Source organism: Rhipicephalus sanguineus, chromosome 4, assembly GCF_013339695.2.
Source record: "Rhipicephalus sanguineus isolate Rsan-2018 chromosome 4, BIME_Rsan_1.4, whole genome shotgun sequence".
In the NCBI taxonomy this organism is placed as follows: Eukaryota; Metazoa; Arthropoda; class Arachnida; order Ixodida; family Ixodidae; genus Rhipicephalus; species Rhipicephalus sanguineus.
This window is the reverse complement of record NC_051179.1, coordinates 194,409,299-194,433,052: the sequence shown is the minus strand read 5'-3', so window position 1 is coordinate 194,433,052 and position 23,754 is coordinate 194,409,299. Positions and strand designations below refer to the sequence as shown.

General features: G+C 49.2%; 1 protein-coding gene across 2 annotated transcripts in view; it reads left to right on the top strand.

Annotated features, from left to right (window-relative positions):
* The window catches only part of LOC119391003 (ARF GTPase-activating protein GIT2), a 369,377-nt gene that overhangs the window by 319,702 nt on the left and 25,921 nt on the right, over positions 1-23,754 (top strand). The window contains exon 13 of one of the 2 annotated variants that reach the window (XM_037658710.2): positions 269-327. The exons of the other annotated variant lie outside the window; for it this stretch is intronic. Within the exon in view, the coding sequence (XP_037514638.1) occupies positions 269-327 (59 nt within the window). The remainder of the gene's footprint in view (positions 1-268; positions 328-23,754) is intronic. 2 annotated transcript variants of the gene reach the window in all.

Below are 23,754 nucleotides of genomic sequence, written 5' to 3'. Positions count from 1 at the left end.
CACTGGTACAGAGGCCATGCATGTAACGAAATTTCACTTTCCAAAATTTTCAGTGTGGGCATCAGACGAGTAAATGTGGTTGATCAATTCTGTCCCTCCCATCAAGGTTGAATTAAAGATTTTTAAGAAGTAAGGGCAAGAACTTGAGCTGCCGTACTCATGTGTGCTGAGAACATGCACTGCAGTTTTTCAGCAAAGGGAATTTTGATCAGTGAAGCTATGCAAAGTTCACTTCTATGCTAACTGAAAGTGTATTAATCTTCTTCAGAATCGACACGGAGGAGCCAGTCCTTCACGTGGCGAACATGAAGACAATGGAACATATTGGTGAGCATCAGTTGAACGAGCCGACAGTATTGAGTGCCCCTCACAGATTGCGCTTTTCTACAATGAAGAAATCTCTTCTACATAGTGACAGTACATTTTGACAGGGAAGGGCTGTCTGCACCTGTTGTTTGCAGGTGTCAATGCAATCAACTGAGAAGCTGGCTTTCACCTTCGAGCAGTCTCAGGGGAATGCATAAGGAAGCACTGTGTGACTTTTTAGCATTGAGGCACTGCTGCATGTGTCTGCCACTTCTGCTGATGTAAAGTGCAACATCATCACGACGGTAGATTTGTGGCAGGAGCCCTGCACTTTGATGACTACATAGTTGTACTTATAGTGCTCTTTCATATCAAGTTTTATCAATCCTGTATTCTGTTTATTTGCTTGTGACGAAAAAAATCACCGAAAGGTTATTCCACAACATCCAACTGCATGATGCCCTTAATTTTGCACTATTGAGTGAAATAATGAGTGCCCTGTAGAGCAATTTTTCTATGAAATTTGCTACGAATTGAGATATTTATCTAGCTCTTTGTAAGAGCCCCATAAAGTATTCAGCTTTCTGAATGTAAATGCAACTTTCACCTCGAATGTACTCCAGGATGTGAAATAGCTGCTCCAGGGTGCTCCCGCATGCAAAATCAGTGCTCCAAAGGGAAAATTTTGCCACTCCAAATCAGAAGTCTTCAGAACATCACTAAGGTCGTCTTGTTCTTGAGTTGCCAGGATGTCTCCTATTATCCACTAAGGCCAATGTAGTGGGTGCAGACAAAGATATGAGAACCAGCAGCTTGGTGAGCACAAGACCTAGGCTTGGATCCAGGCTATCTTCACAAAGGCCAGCTTTCGAAGATCTTATAACCCCTTCAGGGGCGGTGTGTGCACATCAACTACGGCCGCGCACCGCATGTGTCTTCAAATGGCTTGAAATGCAGCGTGCACATTTGTGCAGGCTTCCTCAGTGGACAACTAGCGCTCATTTAACGTGTGCTCCACAAAACAATACGAGTTGGTTTCTAGGTTCCATATTTACAGCGCGAGACGACACCACAGAGAAGGCGCACAAGACACACGGAGTGCTCCCAGTACTCCGTGTGTGTCTTGTGCGTCTTCTTCTCTGTGGTGTCGTCTCGCTCTGTAAATATGGATTCATTGTGCTGCATATTGCTGCAGGAGATCACTTTGCTGGACGGATAAGATCAACATCAAGAGTAAAAAAAAGTTCGGCAGATCCCACGCGTTGTGGGAATCGGTTTCATGTGAAGCAGTCAGCGAGTACTTTTATGCTGTATTTTATGGCTTTGAGCCAAGCGTTACAAGGTCGATCAACGTGTTTTTGTAAGTTTAGTAGCTGTGTGCACATTGTGGGCTTACCAGGCACGTCAACAACACTGGCATTTAAAGGGTAACTTATGGTGCGACGTAAGGCCAGCCCTCACGTTAGAGTACATACGTCAGTGTTATCGAAACTAAGTGGACTTTACGGTGCAGTCATGTGAATATTGTCACGATCAATAGCCGACAGGACGACAGAGGACAAAGAAGCGAGCAGCACGAGCTGCAGCTGTGGGCTTTCTGAGGAAGACGACGTTGAGGCGTCTGCTCTTTTTGTTATCTGAATACAGACTTGTCTTTCCTCGTCGCAACGTGGTCCTGTATCTCGTTATTTCCGCGTTGCGACAATATCATACATAACTTTCGTTAACGTATTCCTCCGGGGTCCAGCAATGCTTTAATATAGCTTGCTGAATCATAGGAATACAAATGCGATGTTTATTACACTGCTATAAAAGCGGAGCCAACACCGGAACCACAGACGTTAATCTGATATGACGCCTGTATCGTAGTGTTTCTTGCTTTCTTGTAAAATTAGGTAGCCCGCACCACAACCACAATTGATGTTGCACCAACAGTACGCCTTCATAGGCTGTTTTTCCAAATCAGTCTCTAGACCTGGAGTGGCTCTGTGGTAGAATACCTGACTGCCACGCAGAATGCTTGGGTGCGATTCCTGCTGGGATCCTAATATTTATTATTTCCATTCGTCGGGTCAATGCTGGTGATGTCGGTTTTTCTTAATGCTCCCGCATTTAAATTACCAGCTAGTGTTCATGCCGTTTCGGGCACAGAGTTTCTTACGAAAATACCTAGAGGGAAATCTGGCGCCACCGTCTATGCGAATTTCTTAAGGGGCGCCGTTGGAGTGCTGGGAATGACTGTATATGTGTCTGCGAGGCCTGTGTTGGCTGCTGTTGAGCGAGGTTTCGGCTCAAAAGCGGATACGACTGCGCAAATACATAATAGAACTTTTTGTTGGGCTAGTTGGTACATGCTTGATACATGTACATGTTGGTACATGTTGGTACAAGTATGCGCAAATACAGCTTCTCTCAAACAAAACTTTTATAACCAGATGTCATTTACGCGTATTACATATTAAATTAACGTCCACTCACCTTGACGGCATAACCAAACGGCGAAAGAAAGAGACGACGAGCAGTGGCAGAGGGAACGCTGTCTTTGTCGTCTGCCTGCCAAGTTTAGCGGCCGTTGGTTACTTTTTATGCTTCATAAAACTATACATCGACGCATAAGTTTCCAATGGTTAATAAAACTTGTTTTCTGCAATAATAAAAAGGAAATAGCTCACTACGTGCTCGTTCAGTAAGAAATGAACCATTTCGACGCAAGGAACGCGTTGAAGCCAGACGCGTCTTCGGGGTTATCGAGGTGTCTGGGCTCTACATGAAGGATACGAATCCAAGTCAAGTTCGAAGCTCACATATCCCGGCATTCCTAGAGTGACCTAGACTAGGGGGAGTGTCTAAAGCGCCGGCTCCCGCGTGGGCCTTTTGCCGTGAACTCCCGTGCCGCGCCGCTGCTGCGCCGGACCCGTTAGAGTTACTGTATATGCTACCGTTAGGTAGCAGAGTTGCGCATTTGTCTTCCAACGCCGCTAGCAACCATGCATTGCGGAGAAGCTGCCGCTTGGGCCAATTTTTTTATTTCTCGACGCCGCCGCTGCAGCGAACTGAATTAACACTAGCCATCGACAGCCAATGTTTATCACCGGTCTTCGACACGCCAGACTGGTTAATCGGCGACACGGTAGGCACGTCGCCTGCAAAAACAAAGTGCGACTTCACCGCATAGCTGTGGTTGCTAGCCGGACCTATGCGCAACTCTGCTACCTAAAGGTAGCATATACAGTAACTCTAGGACCCGTGGGCTTTTCGCACTCGGGAAGCGCGCGGAAAGCGAGGGGCGTCTGCTCCGCGCTGTAGTTTTTTGCGCCGCGTTTCCGCGCAGGGCACTTGAAGTCTACTTAACTTTTATAAAGCGGTGCGGAATGGTGCTTATCCATCTTTAAGCGTTTTGTTAGTGCTGGGGCAACAACAGAATGCAAAAAGTCATGTGTCAAGCGGCATCAGCGTGGCCTAGTTCCGGTCACAGAGTTCGAGAACGTTGGTGCGTGTGTAAAAACGCGTAAAATGGACACGCACAAGCAAAGAACGAAAAAAAAACCTTATTCGCACAAGTAATCGAGCAATAGCACCACGCATGCACAAATTAAGAGTAATAAAAAAAAGGTAATTGCACGCGGAGTCAGCTGAAATACTTGCGCGCAGTGACCGCTTCACACTACGAGCTTCTTACTAATAGTCGCCACTGGTTTGCTAGCCATATGCACACCGCTTCATTCGACAATTCATTAGCCTCCACTAGCTCTTTATTATGGACGGAGCAAACCGGGAAGACGCAAAGGAAACAAAAAAAAAGAAAAAAAAATAAGGGCGGACAACTGTGCCTATCACAGTTTCGATGCGTGAAAGCTTTATAATGCAACTGTCCCCAGCTCATGTTTAGCCGAATTTTCGAGCGTGCTTCGCTTTCTCATCTTGTGTATTCGTGGTGCATTTGCTGCCATCGCCGAGGTCACAAACTCTGCTTCCCATCAAATAGCGGCTGCGGATCATTTTTCTGCCGCAGGCCAGGCACCAAGATTACGCGACTTCTAGGTCTGCTCTCACCACGTCAATCAACCGTTCTGAAATACATCTAAGGACAAACAAAAATCCGGCAGATCCCACGCACTGTGGGAATCGATGTAATGCGAAGCAGCCAGCAAAGAGCTGCATACATCGCTTTGTTTATTTTTCAGCCAAATGAAATCATTCATGCCATGGCATTAGTTCACCATATATCGCATGTTTGCCATGCACGCGTGCATGCACAATGTGGTATATACCATGCCAATGAAACGTATATTCTGGTATATACACTGCATGACTGGTCATTTATGGTCGAGGTAAACAGCGCAAAAGACGAAGACAGAGTAAAGGAGGGACACAGCACGAGCGCTGTCTACTCTTTCTTCGTCTTTTGCGCTGTTTACCTCGACCAGCTATGAATTGTTACCAACTTGCCCAGTTTTCTATTCAACTTACGGTCATTTATGTTCATCACGCACTCCTGTCATGCCATACCAATTTTGGTATACATTCAGTTATCTAAACGGCCGGAAGCGCACCATAACAGTGTCATGTAAATCATACCGTACATGACATGCATAAAATAATTAACATGTTAGGACCTGGAATTTACGTTCGTCATAGAGGCACATTGCACAATACAATTTTGGTGTATATCAAACGAGCGAAATGGCTGCGAGTCCACCATGAGCGTGGCATGTAAATCATGCCATACATGACATGCATGTCATGGTTTTCCTGTTACCACCTGTCATTTATGTTCGTCATACATTCGCGTCACGCAATGCCAATATTGGTGTATATCAAGCTAGCGAAACGGCCGCGATCGGACAATGAGCGTGGCATGTAAATCATGCCGTAAATTATATGCATATCATAATTTTCAAGTTACCTCCTGTCTATATGTTTGTCATACAGTCACGTTGCGCAATACCAATTTTGGTGTATATCAAGCGAGCGAAACGGCCGCGAGCGCATCATGAGCGTGGCATGTAAATCATGTCGCACATGACTTGCCTGTCACGATTTTCATTTTACCACCTCTCATTTACGTTCGTCATACAGGCGCGTCGCGCTATACCAATTTTGGCGTATATCAAGCTAGTGAAACGTCCGCGAATGCACCATGAGCGTGGCATGTAAATGATGACACGCATGTCATGATTTTCATCTTACCACCTCTAATTTACGTTCGTCATACAGTCGCGTCGTGCAATACCAATTTTGGTGTATATCAAGCCCGCGAAACGGCCGCGAATGCACCATGAGCGTGGCATGTAAATCATGACATACATGACATGCATGTCATGGTTTTCATGTTACCACCTGTTATTCATGTTCTTCATACAGTCACATCGCGCAATACCAATTTTGTTGTATATCAACCTAGCGAAACGGCCGCGTGTGCGTCATGAGCGTGGCATGTAAATTATGTCGTGCATGACACGCGTGTCATGATTTTCATGTTGCCACCTCTAATTTACGTTCGTCATACAGTCGCGTCACGCAATACCAATTTTGGTGCATATCAAGCCGGCGAAACGGCCGCGAATGCACCATGAGCGTGGCATGTAAATCATGACATACATGACATGCATGTCATGATTTTCATGTTGCCACCTGTTATTCATTTTCTTCATACAGTCACATCGCGCAACACCAGTTTTGGTGTACATCAACCTAGCGAAACGGCCGCGAGTGCGTCATGAGCGTGGCATGTAAATCATGACGTGCATGACACGCGTGTCATGATTTTCATGTTAGCACGTGTCAGTTATGTTCGTCATGTCGAAATGTCTCGTCATACCAGCTTTCATATATATTCATTTTAAACGGCCGCGAGCGCCCCGAAACCATTTCATGTAAATCATGCCGCACATGACATGCGTGTCATGATTTGCACGTTAGGACGTGTCATTATGTTTGCCATGAACTCTTGTCACGTCATACCAGTTTTGGTATATATGAAATTAACGGAATGGCCGCAAGAGCCCCAAGGCCGTGGAATGTAAATCATGCTGTTCATGACATGCATGTCATGATTTTCATGTTATGACCTGTCATTTATGTTCGTAATACGGTCATGTTATTCCATACCAATTTTGGTATACATCTGATTAACGAAACGGCCTGGAGAGCACAAAGTCGTAGGCAGCTAGATGGACGGACGGACGGACGGATGCGCGCGCGCGCGCGCTCTCAAACTCGCAGAAGTTCGCTAAGAAATGCTTCGCATCAATATAGCGTCCACCACAATTTCGTGCTGATGCTCCGGAGTACTTAAATAGCGAGTCTGCTCATCTCTTGAATAAATAAATACAGTAAAACCTCGGTGATACGAATCTCGCGGGGTCGCCAAAAATATTCGTATCATCCGAAATTCGTATCACCAGAAAACATTCAGAATTACTCTGCGACAAAAGAAAGCTGGCATCCGTTTTCATTTATTGTTTCTCAGGGCCGTAACAACGTCATGAAGCGCTCTGAAGAAATTCTAGTAGTTTTAAGATGCCAATGATCATACTCGTACTCGTAAACATACGTTGCTTGCGCGCGTGATGAACCAGGTGTGATGTGACCCGTGACAGCTAGTAGCCCCTTCCTAATCTTAGCACGCTTTCCCGCATGGCACCAGAGTACTGCAACGAAAGTGACTTAAGGAGCGCTTTGCACGCGATACATGAAGGCCAGAAATTTTTCAACCGCTGTCCTTTGTTTTGATTCTTTTGTTATCGCTTTGGTGTTGGGGATCTTTTTCGGGATATTTAGGGCCGTGCCCGCGCCATCGGGAGGTTTGCTCAAAAATCGGGAGTCGCCGGTGCAAATTAGAGAGTTGGCAGGTGTGCGCGCCCTCAGCAACCGTGCATGTTGACGTTGCGAGGCCTAGCTTCTTCGCCAAGACCGTCCTCTCTAGGTCCTCGTCCACCTCTAACGGGATGTCTGATTGCGAGGACATGGCTTGCATCGGCATGGCAGGCATGTGCAAACACAGTACAACGACTCTGCCTCGAGCACAGCAGCACTTGTCAGCGCGTAAAAAAAAAAAAAAAAGAAAAACGCGACGCCAACGTCATCTGTAATCTGTACACGAAGGCAAACAAACGTGCATTAAGGATTTCAAGATTCTCAGAGGCTACGATGCGCCGCTGATGGCCAAACTGACGGCGCGCTGCCCGCGCTTCGGTTCCTGCGGCCGCGCGATTGGCGCGTCTTCCGCGACAGTGCGGGCAGCACCTGTTCATACCTGCGCGGTAGCGTACGTTCGTATCAAACCTCGCGGGTTGAAAATCGGTTCGTAACAACCGTACTCCACTACATTGCAAGCTAAAGGGTCTTGGCCGGGACCACAGAAAAATTCGTATCACCCCGAAATTCGTACGAGCGGTGATCGTACCACCGGGGTTCTACCAGTGAAACCTCGGTGATACGAATCTCACGGGACCACGAAAAATATTCGTATCATCCCAAATTTGTATCACCAGAAAGCATGGAATATTAGCTTGCAACAAAAGAAAGCCGACCTACATTTTCATTTACTGTTTTTCAGGGCCGCAGCAACATCAGGAATAACCCTGAATGATTGTCAGTTAATTTTCTAGATGTCGGCAATCATATCATCAGTCGTAAATATACGAGCCGTACGTGCGTATTTATTTATTGAACCAGGTGCGCTGTGACCCGCGACACCAGTAGCCCCTTCCAAATTGTAGTATGTATAAAGATGTTTATTGGCGGACACTCGGCGAAGATGAACGACAGCGACAGTCAAAGCGGGGCCGACTCTGCGCGAGCTGCGCTCTGTCCGAAGAGGGCAACCCACTAGAAGGGGCCGGAGAGGACGACCCACTTCAGGGTTCCAATAAGCTTCGCTACAATTACTCCGGGTGCGAAAAGGGAGCCGCCTGGCGACCTAACAACTTGTCACAATGAGCGGGTCATGGTACGCCTTGAGGCGCTCCACGTTTACAATGTCGCGCCCTCGACGGCGCATGTCCGAGGATGGATCGATGGGTTCGATCAGGTAGTTTACAGGGGATGTGCGTTCAACGACACGGTAGGGGCCTTCGTATTTGGGCAGTAGTTTTGAAGAGAGGCCAGGTGCAGTGGTAGGGATCGAGAGCCATACGAGCGCTCCAGGGAGGAACGTCGGCTCAGAAGTGATTCTGTCACCTCTAATGCTCCTCTGCCGCTCTTGGTCATGCGTAGTGAAGGTCTTGGCAAGTTCGCGACACTCTTCAGCAAGTCGGGCGGTAGCAGAAATCGGCGCACACTCAGACCAATCCGGCTTGTATGGAAGGATTGTGTCGATTGTGTGCGAGGGGTGCCTGCCATACAATAAGAAAAAGGGAGAAAAACCAGTGGTGCTCTGAGCGGCGGTATTGTAGGCGTAGGTGACGAAGGGCAGAATGGCATCCCAATTGGTGTGATCGGCGGCGACGTACATGGAGAGCATGTCGCCGAGCGTACGGTTAAAGCGTTCGGTGAAGCCATTCGTCTGCGGGTGGTAAGCAGTAGTTTTGCGGTGAACAACGTTGCACTCCTTTAGAATGGCTTCGACGACTTCTGACAAGAAGACACCGCCTCGATCACTGAGCAGCTCCTGAGGTGGACCGTGACGTAGCATGAATCGGTGGAGCAGGAAGGAGGCCACATCGCGCGCTGTAGCCGCTGGGAGGGCGGCAGTTTCGGCGTATCGCGTGAGGTGGTCTACAGCGACGATGGCCCAGCGGTTACCAGCGGACGTCAGAGGAAGTGGCCCATACAAATCGATGCCAACACGCCCAAACGGCCGGTCAGGGCAAGGTAGAGGTTGCAGACCTGTCGGCGACAGGTGCGTTGAAGTCTTGCGGCGCTGACAATCGATGCAGGAGCGAACGAACTTCTGCACGTAGCGGTACATCCCTCGCCAAAAGTACCGTTGGCGGATGCGGTGGTAAGTTTTCGATACCCCAGAATGCGCACACTGCGGATCAGAGTGGAACGACTCGCATATGTCAGAACGCAGACTTCGGGGTATTACTAGTAGCCACTGGCGGCCGTCGCCGCTGTAGTTGCGTCGGTGGAGGAGGTCGTCGTGAACGGCGAAATGGTGGACTTGACGACGCAACGCGCGAGTGGCTGGTGTTGCCGACGGATCAGTCAGCAAGTCTATCAGTGAGGCAATCCAGCGATCCTTGCGCTGTTCGGTAGCGATGGTGTGAATGTCGATAGAAGAAACGGCAAGGGGAGACACTGAGCTGTGGGCACTGTCGTCAGGCAAGGGAGAGCGCGACAGGGCGTCGGCGTCAGCATGCTGGTGTCCGTTGCGGTACAGTACGCGGATGTCGTAGTCTCGCAGGCGAAGTGCCCAACGGGCGAGACGGCCTGAGGGATCTTTCAATGACGACAACCAGCACAGCGCATGATGGTCGGTGACGACATCAAATGGGCCTGTAGGGCCCATTTGATGTCGTCACCTCTGTAGGGGCCGCAGGGTCGTAGTGGCGTAGTATCGGAGGAGACGTCAACAAACGACGGAGCTTCGCGAAAGCGGCGTCACACTCTGACGACCACGTATTGAGGGGCCCGTTGCTGCCAAGGAGCTTCGTCAGCGGCGATATGATGGTCGCGAAGTTTCGTATGAAGCGCCGAAAGTAGGAGCATAGTCCTACGAAACTGCGCAGTTCTTTGACGGACGTAGGTTTGGGGAACTCTGTCACGGCCCGAAGCTTGGCTGGATCGGGGAGAATTCCGGCCTTGGATACGACGTAGCCTAGTATTGTCAGCTGCCGTGCTGCAAATCGGCACTTCTTTAGGTTCAGTTGTAGCCCGGCGTCGCTCAAACGCGTCAAAACAAGCCGCAGGCGTTGAAGATGCGTGGAGAAGTCCGGGGCGAAAACGACGACGTCGTCGAGGTAGCACAGGCACGTGTGCCATTTCAAGTTGCGCAGAACGGTGTCCATCATGCGCTCAAAGGTCGCGGGCGCATTACACAGCCCAAACGGCATGACGTTGAATTCGTACAAGCCGTCGGGTGTGACAAACGCTGTGTTCGGTCGAGCGTCATCAGCCATGGGGACTTGCCAGTACCCTGAGCGCAAATCGAGCTATGAAAAGAATTCTGCTCCTTGCAGGCTGTCAATGGCGTCGTCTATTCGAGGGAGGGGATAAACGTCCTTACGGGTGATCTTATTGAGTCGTCGGTAGTCCACGCAGAACCGCACAGAGCCGTCCTTCTTCGCAATGAGAACGACAGGTGACGCCCATGGGCTGTTTGAGGGTCGAATGACATCGCGGCAAAGCATGTCTTCGACTTGCTCGTTAATTACACGACGTTCTGCAGGAGATACGCGATAGGGACGTTGCCGCAGTGGTGGTTGGGCGCCAGTGTCGATGCGATGCGTGACAGCAGACGTGCGGCCGAGAGAAGTTTGCGCGACATCGAACGAAGAACGAAATTCTTCCAACAGGCACAGAAGTTGGGAACGCTGGACCGACGTAAGGTTGTCAGCAATGGAGGAAGCAAACACGCCAGCGGGTGACGAGTCGGATGTGGTAACAGCACTGAGCGTACGGGAGCTGGCACAGTGCGTGTCACCCGGTGCGTCCATAACTTGTGCGTCTTCGAGGGCTTCCGCTCTGCCGAGACATTCCCCTCGCACCAACGTAACAGTGTACGGGGATGGGTTCGTAACGAAAATATCGGTGTCGCCCTCAGTGACTTGCACGGTCGCAAATGGCACCAGCAAACATTTCCTGATGAAAACGCGGTCAGAGGGAGAAAGGAGTGCAACGGTGTCGGAGAGACCGGTCCAATAAACGGACACAGCCGTTGACGAGTTTGCAGGAACTGTTGTGTCGTCTTTGACGAATACCTTGGTCGCAGCCGATGGACTATTCGCCGGCATCAAATTGGAGAATGGCGAGAGCTCTATTTCGGCTGGTGCGCAACGAATTACGGCATCGTGGAGAGCGAGAAAATCCCAACCCACGATGGCGTCGTGAGAGCATGAAGAAATGATGATGAATTCGACGGCGTACAGAGCGTCCTGAATGATGACACGGGCTGTACACACCGCTGTCGGGTGAATGCTTTGGGCGCTGGCTGTACGGAGGGAGAGCCCGGAAAGCGGCGTCGTCACTTTTCGTAGTAGTCGGCTAAATTTAGCGTCCATAACGGATACGGCAGCTCCAGTGTCCACAGGGGCCAATGTGCGCACGCCATCTACAAACACGTCTACTACGTTCGATGGGCTTTGCTGAGGGCTTTGGCAGTTCGATAGCGTCGCAGCCCTTGCCTCTTGGACTGCGACGACTAGTTTTCCTGGTCGCGCGCGACCGGACGGGGCCGCATCGGTGACAATGAGCGGCGTCTTGGGGACGGCGAACGGCGGGTAGATGGAGACGGGCGTGACGTCGGTGACATAGGCGGCAGCGGGTCATAATACGGGCGGCTGGACTGGTTGGTGACGGCTGATCCGAATCGAGGCGCCTGCATGCGATTGCAATAGCGGGCGACGTGACCGGCGCAACCGCACGCAAAGCAGATGGGGCGGTTGTCGGAAGTGCGCCATCGGCTTGCCGGGCTAGGTCCCATCCACGTCGCAGGACGCGAGGGACGGGGTGGCTGCTGATATGACTGCATGGTGGGCTGCAGTCGTGGCGTATGGATGACGTCGGCGTACGCAGCCGGCACACTCTCTTCGAAGGCCTGAGGCCTTGCGACGGCTCCGGCGTAAGTATGTGGGGGAACCACAGGAATCGCTGGAGGCGGCCTGGCGACAACTTGCGCGTAACTGAGTGGCACAGGCGCCCGAGGGGGCTGGTGGTATTCCGGCATGACCTCTGCGATTTCCTGCTCAATAGCCCGGCGTAGGGGAGGCAGCAGTGTGCTCGACGGCTGTTCAACAGGCTGCGGGTGAGCGAAGGCCAGTAGAGAGAACTGGCGGGCAATCTCCTCGCGCACGAAGGACTTGATTTCGGCGAGCAAGACGGAGTGGTCCGAAATGGCCGACATGCCAGCGAGATCGGCGTCGCGTGATGGAGGTCGACGCGTCATCAGCCGCTGCCGGCGCAGCTCCTCGTAGCTTTGGCACAGTGTGATGACCTCAGCCACAGTGCTAGGGTTTTTCGCGAGCAACATGGTGAAGGCATCGTCGTCGATGCCTTTCATGACGTTCCGGATCTTGTCAGACTCAGGCATGGTCGCATTGGCTTTCTTGCACAAGTCCAGGACGTCTTCAATGTAACTCGTGAAAGACTCGCCGGACTGCTGGGCTCGTTCACGTAAACGCTGTTCAGCTTGCAGCTTACGAACGGCAGGGCGGCCAAACACGTCGACGATGGCGGTCTTGAAAGCGGACCACGTAGTGAAATCGGAAGCGTGGTTGTTGTACATAGGCTTGCGACACCCGCGAGGTAGAAAACCAGGTTGCTTAGTTTTCCGGCCTCGTCCCATTTATTGGGTACGCTGACACGCTCGTAAATCGCGAGCCATTCCTCGACGTCGGTGCCATCCGCGCCGTTGAAAACAGGAGGGTCGCGGATACGGGGGACACCGGGACAGGATGTCGGTGCAGGGGGAGGCGTTTGCTGGGCGGCATCTTGAGTCATGGTAGAGGGCACGGCACGGGATCGCAGCTCCAAGGGCATTGAATGCTGACCGTAGTTGTTTGAAGGGCACAGCACTGTCCACCAAATTATAAAGATGTTTATTGGCGGACACTCGGCGAAGATGAACGACAGCGACAGTCAAAGCGGGGCCGACTCTGCGCGAGCTGCGCTCTGTCCGAAGAGGGCAACCCACTAGAAGGGGCCGGAGAGGACGACCCACTTCAGGGTTCCAATAAGCTTCGCTACATATGCTTTTTTTCATGACACCGGAGTACTGCAGCGAAAGTAACGAACGAAGCGCTTCGACACGACGGATCAGGGCCACAAAGTTACAGAACCACGGTCCTGTGTTATGATTTTGTTATCGCGGAGGTGTTGGGGTTGTTTTTTGGGAGATTTACGGCCGTGCCCGCACAAGTGCGACCTCAACGGTCGGGCATGTTGACGAAGTGACTCCTTCATCAAGACCGTCCTCGCCTTCTTTCGGTCCTCGTCCACCTTTAATAGGATGGCTGATGCACGAGGCAGGCACGTGTAATCACAGTACAACGACAGCAGCCCGTATCGAAACGTTAGGGGGAAAAAAAGCATGGCGCTATTGTCCTATGTAATCTAAACGCGAAGACACGCGGAGGCATAGAGTTTCCTACAATACTTACTAGAGGGAACTCTGGCGCTAGTGTCTATGGGAGCTGCAATGCATCGCGCTTCAGCCAGCATGGGAATCATGGGTAGTACACGGATTTGTCTAAACTTCGTTCTTTCGGCTCCGTTTGGCTCCGCGTCGCCTGCATCCGCTTTGTCGCAAAATGAAGTTCAGCAAAAATCAGCAGTTTCACTTCACCACTTTAACTTCTTTAGGCTCACCGATTCAAATCTGGTCACGAAGTTCACAACGATCCATTCTTTTATCTGAAAGAAAACCAAAACATAGCAATAAACAAAGCCACAAGTGCGTTCGAAGCCCACAAGCGCGAAGACTAGGCAAATCCGTGTACTACCCATCATTCCTATGGTGGCTGAACGATCGCAGCGCCAGAGTTCCCTCTAGGTCATTTTAGGAAACTCTATGCGCGGAGGCACATATATGCCTCAAATATTCGCGCACACAATTTTGGAGGCCGTGACGCGTCTCTGAAGATTTATTCTGACCGTAAGAAAAGCGTTTTTCTTACACCGTGATTCTGACGATTTGGCGGTGCGGCGCGCATGCCCACGCTTGCGTTCCCGCGCTTGCACGTGTTTGGCGCGTCTTCCGCGACAGCGGGGACAACACCTCGTCGTACCTGGGCGGTTGTGGTACGTTCGTATCAAACGTCGCTGGGTGAAAATCTGTTCGCAACAACCGTACTCTATTACATTGCAGGCCAATGGGCCTTGTCCGGGACCAACTAAAAATTCCTATCACCCCGAAATTCGTATCAACTGTGATAGCATCACCGAGGTTTCACTGTATGTGCTACGTTCTCCTGGTTATATATATATCTCCCGTTTATTCTCTCCAGCAGCAAGTTTACGTTCGTCATTCCACACGAAAGTGAGTTAAGTGCCTTTTCTCACGATGAAGTGCGTGCAGGATGCGTTCCTCAAACAGCCGCGGAAGTGTGGACAATGCGGTGACAAACCAGCTGAAAGGATATATACAAAATCCCTGTTTCACAACACACAAACTAACAAACCCGTTCTCTGTGTGATGAGTCGCTGCAGTATTATGTTGCAGTGACGTAGTATTAAATATTGCCCAAATTTCCGCAATTTTAGCTAATAGTGGCCAAAATATCACGCGCGTAGCAGACGCTCGCCGCGGAGAAAGCCCACGGATGGATGGATGGATGCTATGAGCGTCCCCTTTGTAACTGGGCGGTGACATGTCTGCCACCAGGCTCGAAGAAAAAAAAAAAAAGCTTCCTTGTTTCATGTTGGCCTAATACCTTAGGTACATTGATTAAATCTATGTTATTATACCAAAAAATATGAATTCTCGGTCTATCTCTCTGCCTCTTAAGGCAGAATGACCTTATTTTTCCCCCATTATTTATTTTTGTTCTTTATCTCTACTTTTCTGCCACCAATACTCTAACCGTCTCTTACTTATTTCTATCGCGGACGTGTTCAGCTTTCCATTGTTGTCCCTAAAACTCAAGGCTTCATGTAGACTCGTGCCCACACGCATACCTGGGTGAATATCGCCACATTCAATCAGTACATGTTCCGTCGTTTCCTTAGTTCCCCCGCAGCATGTACGTTGTTCTTCTTCGTTACTGAATCTCGCTTTATAACTACGCGTTCTAAGGCAGCCCGACCTTGCTTCAAACAGTAAAGCGCTTCCCCTTGAATTATCATAAAACCTTTCCCTCCTTATTTCGTTTTTTCCCTTTCGGTAGTTACTCAGAGCCGGCTTCTTTTCCATCGCTGCCATCCAATAAGTCCTCTCCGCCTCTCTGACCTTCCGCTTAATGCTCCTTGTTGCCGTATCGCCCGCACTGCTAGCCGTATATTTACTGGTGAGCCTCCTAGTTCTTTTTCTCCAGTGCGTGTCAACGCTTTTTCTATACAAATACCTGAAAACCTTCTCTGCCCATCTAATCTTCTTCATTCTCTGCCCTCTTCTTCATTCTCTGCCCACCTTCTCTGCCCATCTACTCTTCTACTCTTCTTCACTGGTCCGGCACGGCAGCGCCGCGCCGCGGGAGTTCACCGCAGAAGGCCCTCGCTCCTCTCATGTATTGGCGCAGCGCTTTGGACACTCCCCCTATTCTAGGTCACTCTAGGCATTCCCATGCGTCCAACAGCTAGCAGCGCCACTTTTTCCTCTAAGTGTAGGAAACTCTATGGTTTCGGGGAAGATATAAACTGTCAACCTCCCGTGGTGCATACCCACTTACAGTATACGGGTATGTGCCAAACGTGTCTGGAGGAAAGGGTTTGACGACGTCCACGACAGGCTTTTCACATTATTCATATCATGACCCGACAGTCATATTCATCAAACCCTCTTACCCTCCCATGTCGATTTTGGTCTGCACCAAGTTAAGTAGGCGATCATGAGAGCACCCTGACATAGGCGGCTAGACAGACAGACAGAAAGAGAGAAAGAAAGAAACGCTCAAAGTGCCAAAGGTTCGCTAAGAAATGCTTCGTATTTAATATTTTTTTTGCTCGAAATGAACACAACCAAGAAATGAACTGGGCATGCATTTTGATCCTAATATTCTATTCTCTTAATGCAAGAATTCAGCCTTACTGATTGCAAAATAATGAGATATTTAATTACATGCGAATTAAAACTAGTTACTGAAAATCACTCGAAGCAACATATTGCTTAACCCTCTCATGCATACGGTCCTCATATGAGGACAGATATTTATCCTACTGCAAAAGTCGTCCAGTTACTTGTAGCGAGTCATTAGCAGCATGGTGTCCTCAATTGAGAACCCGCCAATGTTCCTAACTTGTTTCATAGATGGCACTTGCTTTACATGTTTCTTGAAGCTACAGCTTCTTACGGAGAGTAGGCTCGTTTGAGGTCACTGAATGTTTGTAAAAAACAAAAAATAATTGCTTGACAGTCAATGGCGCTTTTGAACTATAAAAAATATGTGCTGAAAGAACAACCCTTGATTAAAGCAGCTCCTTTTGCAGACGTTTTTCTCTCGGCTATGGGCTCTATAGAAGGAATAGAACAAGTGTCCTCAAGTGAGGACATTATGCATGAAAGGTTGAGACTCATCTGCAGCGCCACCAATAAAAACGCGCCTGCAGAAAGCCAGGCCTGAGCTGAAAGCGCCTGTATTTTCCCGCGCTTTACTTGCGCGGTTGAGTCCGCCTTTGCGGGAGTTTTTGATGTGTATAAGTCTCGCACTTCCGTAGATCGTGGGGAAAACAATACTTTTCTAAGATGTCTTCTAAGAGAGGACTGTCCAGGGAAGAAATCGATGCTCTCTTGGAGCGCTCATCTGACTCTGATAACGATTCCGAGGCGGATGATTGGGAGCAACTACTAACCGACCTTGGAACTTCCAGCAGCTCAGAAGAGAGGGATGACAGTGAGCCTGTGCGTGCTAACGGCGCTTCAACAAGCCCTGATGCAAGGGCTCCCTCGAGAACATGAAGCGGAATATGCAGGACCGATCGTCAGCATTTCAGTTTGAAATGTAATTTTTTCTTTTCAGCGTTCTAGGTATACTTCATGTGTACTGATACCAAGGACTCATATCAGCTTACGGCATGTTGTCCTCATATGGGGACACATCAGCAATCTGATACAGAGGCTTTTGATTACTTGAAATACAATTTTTTCATGATCTTTGTGGCCTCTAGCAATACTTTTAGGCCAAAAATATTTTTTTTATCCTCTGGATTTAATTCATGCATGAGAGGGTTAAGATTCTTCCTTGGGATGTAATGTTGAATGCCTTGGAATTATGTTGTTTGAATTTGACACATTTTTAGACAGTCCATCATAATTCGTGCCCAAAGGGGATAAAGAAACTCCTTTTACAAACAGTAAAGAGTAAGTATTAACAATTTGATGACGGGGTGAAGGAGGCAGAGGACTTCTGCTCTGCACTGTACAGTTCAAATATAAATCGCCTTACTGTGAGCAAAGTCAAAGTCGAACATGACTCCCAAATTCCAGACATAACTATCACTGAAGTTGGAAAGGCCTTGCAATGCACGTCCTATGGGAAAAACACCGTAAAAACTAATCTGATCAAAGATGGAGGATATTTTATATTTGAGAAGCTTGTGACTCACTACTCATTATGTCTGAAAACTTAAATTTTCTAGTGAGTTGGGAAGATGCCAATATTTTGCTAATATAGTAAAAGCTCGTTAATTCGGATTTCACGAGACCGGAAAAGATGTCCGAATTAACCGAATGCCGAATTAACGAATGAACAGGAAAAACAACATTAAAATCAAGTTGGAGAAGCATGCCTTTATTTGCTGAAGTGTTTTGTAATGGTCGTCTGCGTTTTCACGCAATTCCGGCTGGCATTACATTTTTTCTTAAATCTTACAAGTGGTCAACAGCACGCAAACTGTCGGAAGTGCTCAGGTAAACGTCCTCTAATATCAAAAGCGCCTCCGAGACTTCCCGTGAGGTGCGATGAGGTCACGGCTGCATCTCCTCGCATGACTCTTCGTCAGAATCGTGGTCTTGGGCGCCCAACCAATCAAGAAATTGACAATTTCTTGATTGGTCGGAGACCAGTCGTGGCGGCACAATCATCAGTCGTGATGTAGTCCTGAAGGGTCACATCTGTGGGTCATAACGTGCTGTCGCGATTCGCCGTTCTTCAGAGCTTCCAAAGTTTCCACTTTAGTCGCCATGTTCTTCGCTTCGTATTTCTGCCGCTTTTCCGGCGTTGCCATCACTGTAGCACACGATGGTGGTGACATGCAAACATGGTCACAACGGAAAAAAAAGAGAACTCCGCAAGAATAGACGGTGCCGACACAACACAAGGGAAAATGGCGTCGGAGGCGCAGTGGAGCGAAGAATGAAGACGCCGACGTTCGGTGATGCTGCGATCGATGGCGATGGCGATCTGGCTGTACCCTTTGAATCGGGTCGCCTGCGCTCAATGCGCGGCGTAGCCTGGAAAATTAAAGGGGGAAAAATGGAAAAAAGAAATAAAGGGGAAAAAAACGTACTTCAGAGCATCGCGGCTCCAAGAGATCCCCGGAAACATGGGCACCGGAGTTACCGCAGAGCACCATACCGCCACCAGTGTTCCAACCGTTGTTTGGTTAACTCCACTTGTGTTCTGGTGCTTTTACGCTGGTCTTCTCTTTCGACAAAACCGTATGCCGTCTGTAGCGATGTTGTCTCGGAGGGTGGGTGAATCTTCGGACACTGGAGGGCTATGTGTTCGATTGTTTCCTCTGCTGCATTGCAAAGGATGCATTGCGTCTGCTGCCCGTCAACATAGTGTGCCCTCCAGTGTCGAGTACGTAGCACGCCAGATCGTGCCTCCGCCAACAAACCACTTCCTCGTGAATTGTCGAAAAAAGCTTCCTTGGCAATGTCCCTCTTCCCCATCATGTACACAGTCATAAACGACTTCTTTTCGGCCGTTCTCACCCACTCTTCCCTTTCCTGCTGCCACGCCAGCTGCCTTGTACTGACCGCTGGCACTGCCACCTTCACATCGCCCTGCGTGGATTCCAGACAGACAGTGCGGAGGTGATATCGGTCCCGCAGGCTACGTGTGCGACGTGCCCACTTTGTTGAACAGCTGGCAAAGATTGTGTGCGCCCACACGCGTCGCGCGAGATTGGCACTGGGGAGGTGCATGAAACGCTTCTCGTACGTTGCCTTAGCCACCGCCTCACGAGCCACAAAGGAGGACCACCCCACGTCTCCTTGTATCGCCTCAATAGGTGTCTGTCGGTGCACAGCCAGGGCTATTCGGCCGGCTTCTCTTTGACGTCTTTCCAGAAATTCTCTTGTACCGGATGAGATGCACAGCACCGCATTCCCATATGTCAGCGCCGGTACCGCTACCATCTTCCACAGCCCCCTCATCACTTCGTACCTGTTGAAGGCCCACAACATCTGCCTACCCAAGATGCCCCGGTATCTTGTTGCCTTCATCCTCAGTGCGTGCTCGTGCTGCTCAAGGTATCTGGGCCCTGTGTTCAAGTGTACTCCAAGGTACTTCACCCTGTCTGTGCACTGTAGGGTGCTTCCTTGTAGAAACCATGCTTCCCCAGAGTAGCTCTTCGGCCCCCATACCATGACGCCACACTTTTGTGGATTGAAACACAGATGGAGTGTGGTCATCGTGTCCCCACTATGTCCAGCAAAGCCTGGAGCTCGTCCGGTGAGTGTACCAGCAAAGCAATGTCATCTGCATATATCAGCGCTGGGACCCTCGTCGTCACTGCCCTCCCCTGCTCCTTGTGCCGCAGTGAGTCTGCCCATCGTTGTAACCTTGCCCTCACCACCTGTGTGAACATTCTGTACAAAACTGGTGTCACTGCAATGGGTCTGTAGTTCTTCAGGTCTCTTTTGTCACCTGACCCCTTGTACAAAGGAATCACCCTGCTCTCTTTCCATGATTCTGGGATTTCCGAGTTCACCATAATTTGCTTGAGGAGCTCTCGAATGGTCTGGCGTGTTTCCTCACCTGCGGCCTTCACTAGACTCATTGGGATGCCGTCCCAGCCTGCTGCAGTACCACCATCCATTCTAGCAGCTGCACGGTCAAGCGCTCTATCTGTGGGTGCTATTCGAAGTTCTGCCTTCTGTTCCGTCTCCCCAGTCGGTAGTATGACTGGTTGAGCCTCTTCATCATCTCCGCTATCTTGGGTTTTGCCCTGTATATTACACAGCCATTCCTCCAGCAGGGGCAGGCATGCCATTTCTTCGATATTATGTCCCTCCGGCGTTGCACGTAGTACATGCTGCTGCTCCCTGATTTGCCCTGCTTTAATGTAACGCCAGAATCTTTGTGATGCTTGTGGACCTGCAGCCTTCAGTTCCTGCATGAACTGAACATTGACCCGGTGTATGCTTTGTTGTACAAGCTTGGCTGCATCCTTTTTCAGGGACCAGTAAGTATCCCATGCCTGGACAATGATCTTCTCATCCCCATCTTTATTTGGTTGTCGATGTATTCGGTTCGCCTCACGTCTGCCCCGCCACGGTGGTCTAGTGGTTATGGCGCTCGACTGCTGACCCGAAGGTCGCGGGATCGAATCCCGGCTGCGGCGGCTGCATTTTCGATGAAGGCGAAAATGTTTGAGGCCCGTGTACTTAGATTTAGGTGCACGTTAACACTTTCGTGACCGCACCTATTCCCATCGATAGTATGTTATCGATGACTTCAAGATCAAGTTTTGGCACTCTCTGAGCGATTCTGGACAGCTAACGCAATACAAGGCACAAAATAACATGTTTTTTATCACTTTTGTTTGCGAGTTTGTTTTTTCCACCGCGGGGAGATTTTTAAAGCTCGTTCGCAGTCGGGTAGGTGAGCGCTCGTTGTTTCAGACTTCGCGTCGACGCCGCTCGCGGGTGCTCCACAGAAACGGCGAATTTCGACGGATTCCGATTAATGTGAGCGGGAATCTCTGGATGATGGTAGTACCACAGACACGGAAGACGACTTCGATTCGCCAGGCTTCAGTACGGACGGCGAAAGTGCGTCAAACCTCCCCGGAACATCGGCAGTTATCCGCCGGTAAGTTTCGTCTTCTCCTCGGGTCGTTTTATTGCTGCCGCGCGTCAATGTAAACGTATCCGGTGCGTTCTTAAAATAACAGCTGTTATCTGCAAGGTGTTAACTTCATTCGGGCGGGAGCATTTGGCGCCGGCTGCAGAAAGAGCGCAATTCTCTTCGCGAAGACGGCGCGGAGCGGACTTTGACCCAACGCTCCGGTGTGCTGCGCGGCGGCGTCTTCGCGTTGTTTTTTACCGCAGAAGTCGTCAGAGAGATATGCAACCACACAGATAAGTATGCGTGGATACATACTTTCGAAAAGCCAACATACAGTGAGAGGGACGGATCCACGGAGGGAGGTTACTGAAGAGAAGATGAGCAAGTTCGTCTCACTCCATGTGTACATGGTGATCGTTGAAGTCCAGTGCTTGCATTGGTGTTGGTGTCGACGACACATATTTCGAGGCCTTCGTCCACCGTCAGTGATGCCAGGGAAAAGGTTCAAGGCTTCTTGAGTGTCTCTGATCTGAAGAAGACGACCGTCGCATCCCACGAAAATCTTCACCACGTGTCTTCTCTATTGCAACACATCAACGATTTTTCTACGCTATCTTTTAACCCCGTCGGAACCTTTCAGTGGATAAGAAAATGGTGAAATGTGAAGGTCGGTATGGTATTCGGCAGTATATGAGCGAGAAAGAGGTCAAATGAGAGTGCAATTATGGATTTTTGTAGATTTGGAACAGGCTACACTGTTCATTTCAACAAATACACAGGAAAATTGAAAAATACCAGAACTGCAAACTATGCTAGGAAAATTGAACAGAAAAAAAATCTTTTTTTTTCCTGAAACATGCGCAGCCAGCCTTTGTTTCACCGCGTCGAGAACCTGTATCGCGCGGTGGCATGATAGGCACTAGTGCCTATATTCTTGTATTTATGTAAATAATCTTTGTACTTACAGAGCTTATATTTCCACTATTATTCTACGAGGGCTTTGCGTTCAAAACGTATATTTCGATTTTTTTTAATGTTGAACCTTTACAGAGTAGCATTGATGTTTTTATGAATCTTTCTTTTTGATGCAATTTTCGTTGTTTAATAATTTTTTTATTATATTCGAAATAAATCCGTTGGTTGAAATTACTACTGTTGGAAAGACCAATTCTTCCTCTATCGTTTGGTACCCTACACTTTAGCATCAAATATATTCTGTGGCAGGAAAAAAAAATATTTGCTGGACTAGCCAAAAACAACCGATTTTTCCGCGGTCACGAAAGTGTTAAAGAACCCCAGGTGGTCGAAATTTCCGGAGCCCTTCACTACGGCGTCTCTCATAATCATATCTTGGTTTTGGGACGTTAAACCCCAGATATTATTATATTATCGCCTCACGTCTGGCCTTTATAGCTATTGCTATTGCCCGAGTCCACCACTGTTTAGCCCTCCATCGTTTTACAGATTTTGTAGTTTTTTTTTTTTCAGCACCCGTTGCATCTCCTCTATAAGGGCCTCATATGTGTCCACCTCCTGTACCCTTGTTTCTAATTCTGCTGCCATTTCCTCCAATTCTTGATCCGTTGGCCTTCGCTTCATTGCTCGATGCTGTCGTTCACCATACCGATGACCCCTACCAAAGATCAGGCGTATCCTGTTATGGTCACTACCGAGGTTGCCTGATCCGTCCTCATCCACCTCCATTCTTCGCAAGGCCTGGAAAATTCTGGGTGACACCAACGCATAATCTATACAGGTGTGTTGGTCCCGTCTCGCCCAAGTAATCTGTCCATGACATTTCTCGGAGGTGTTCACTAGTACTAAACCCTCTGTTGCAGCAAGTGTGAGTAACCGCTTTCCATTCGCATCTGTCCTCCCATCCATATCCTCTATATGACCATTAAAATCTCCCACAATCATCACTTCGTAACGCTGTCTAAATTTCTGGATGTCTTTTCTCAAGCATGTGCATATGTGATTGTTGATATCTTCTTGGGCACCTGTCCAGAGATAGACCACTGCCAGTGCCACTTCACTGCCGGCTATTCTTCCTGTTACCCATTTTTTCCTGACATTCCACTTGCACCCGTGTCCATCGCTGCTCCTCATTCCACATCACTCCAATGCCGCCGCCCCTGCGTTCTGTGCTGTGTCTGTTGCAGCCTTCCCAACGCAGACCTGGACATACTGGCGGTCTTTCTTCCTCACGTAAGTGCGTCTCTGTCACAGCAAAGACTGACACTTGGTGCTCTATAATCTGTTTGGCGAGTTCTTCCTACTTTGTTTCACTTCGACCTCCTTGCATATTGAGAAAACCAACTGCAATCATACCCTGCTTGTCAAAATGTACTTTTGGGCTAGTTGGTTCATAATCGTAGTAGAACAGCGCCGGCGAAAACAACAGACCAGACGAGGAGAAGGACACGTGTTACGTGTCCTTCTCCTCGTCTGGTCTGTTGTTTTCGCCGGCGCTGTTCTACTACGACATACCCTGCTTGTGGCTAGTCCGACGAGGACCCCTGCGACGTCTTTGTTTTGTGTTCCGATTCACCACCATCAAAGTTACATCCTGACCATTTACATGCTTTCCTATCCTCGGCAAATGTGGAGGTCGGTAGGTAGAGGGCAGCCTTGTCTCTACATCTACGGGCATTTGCCCATCTGTTTCAGG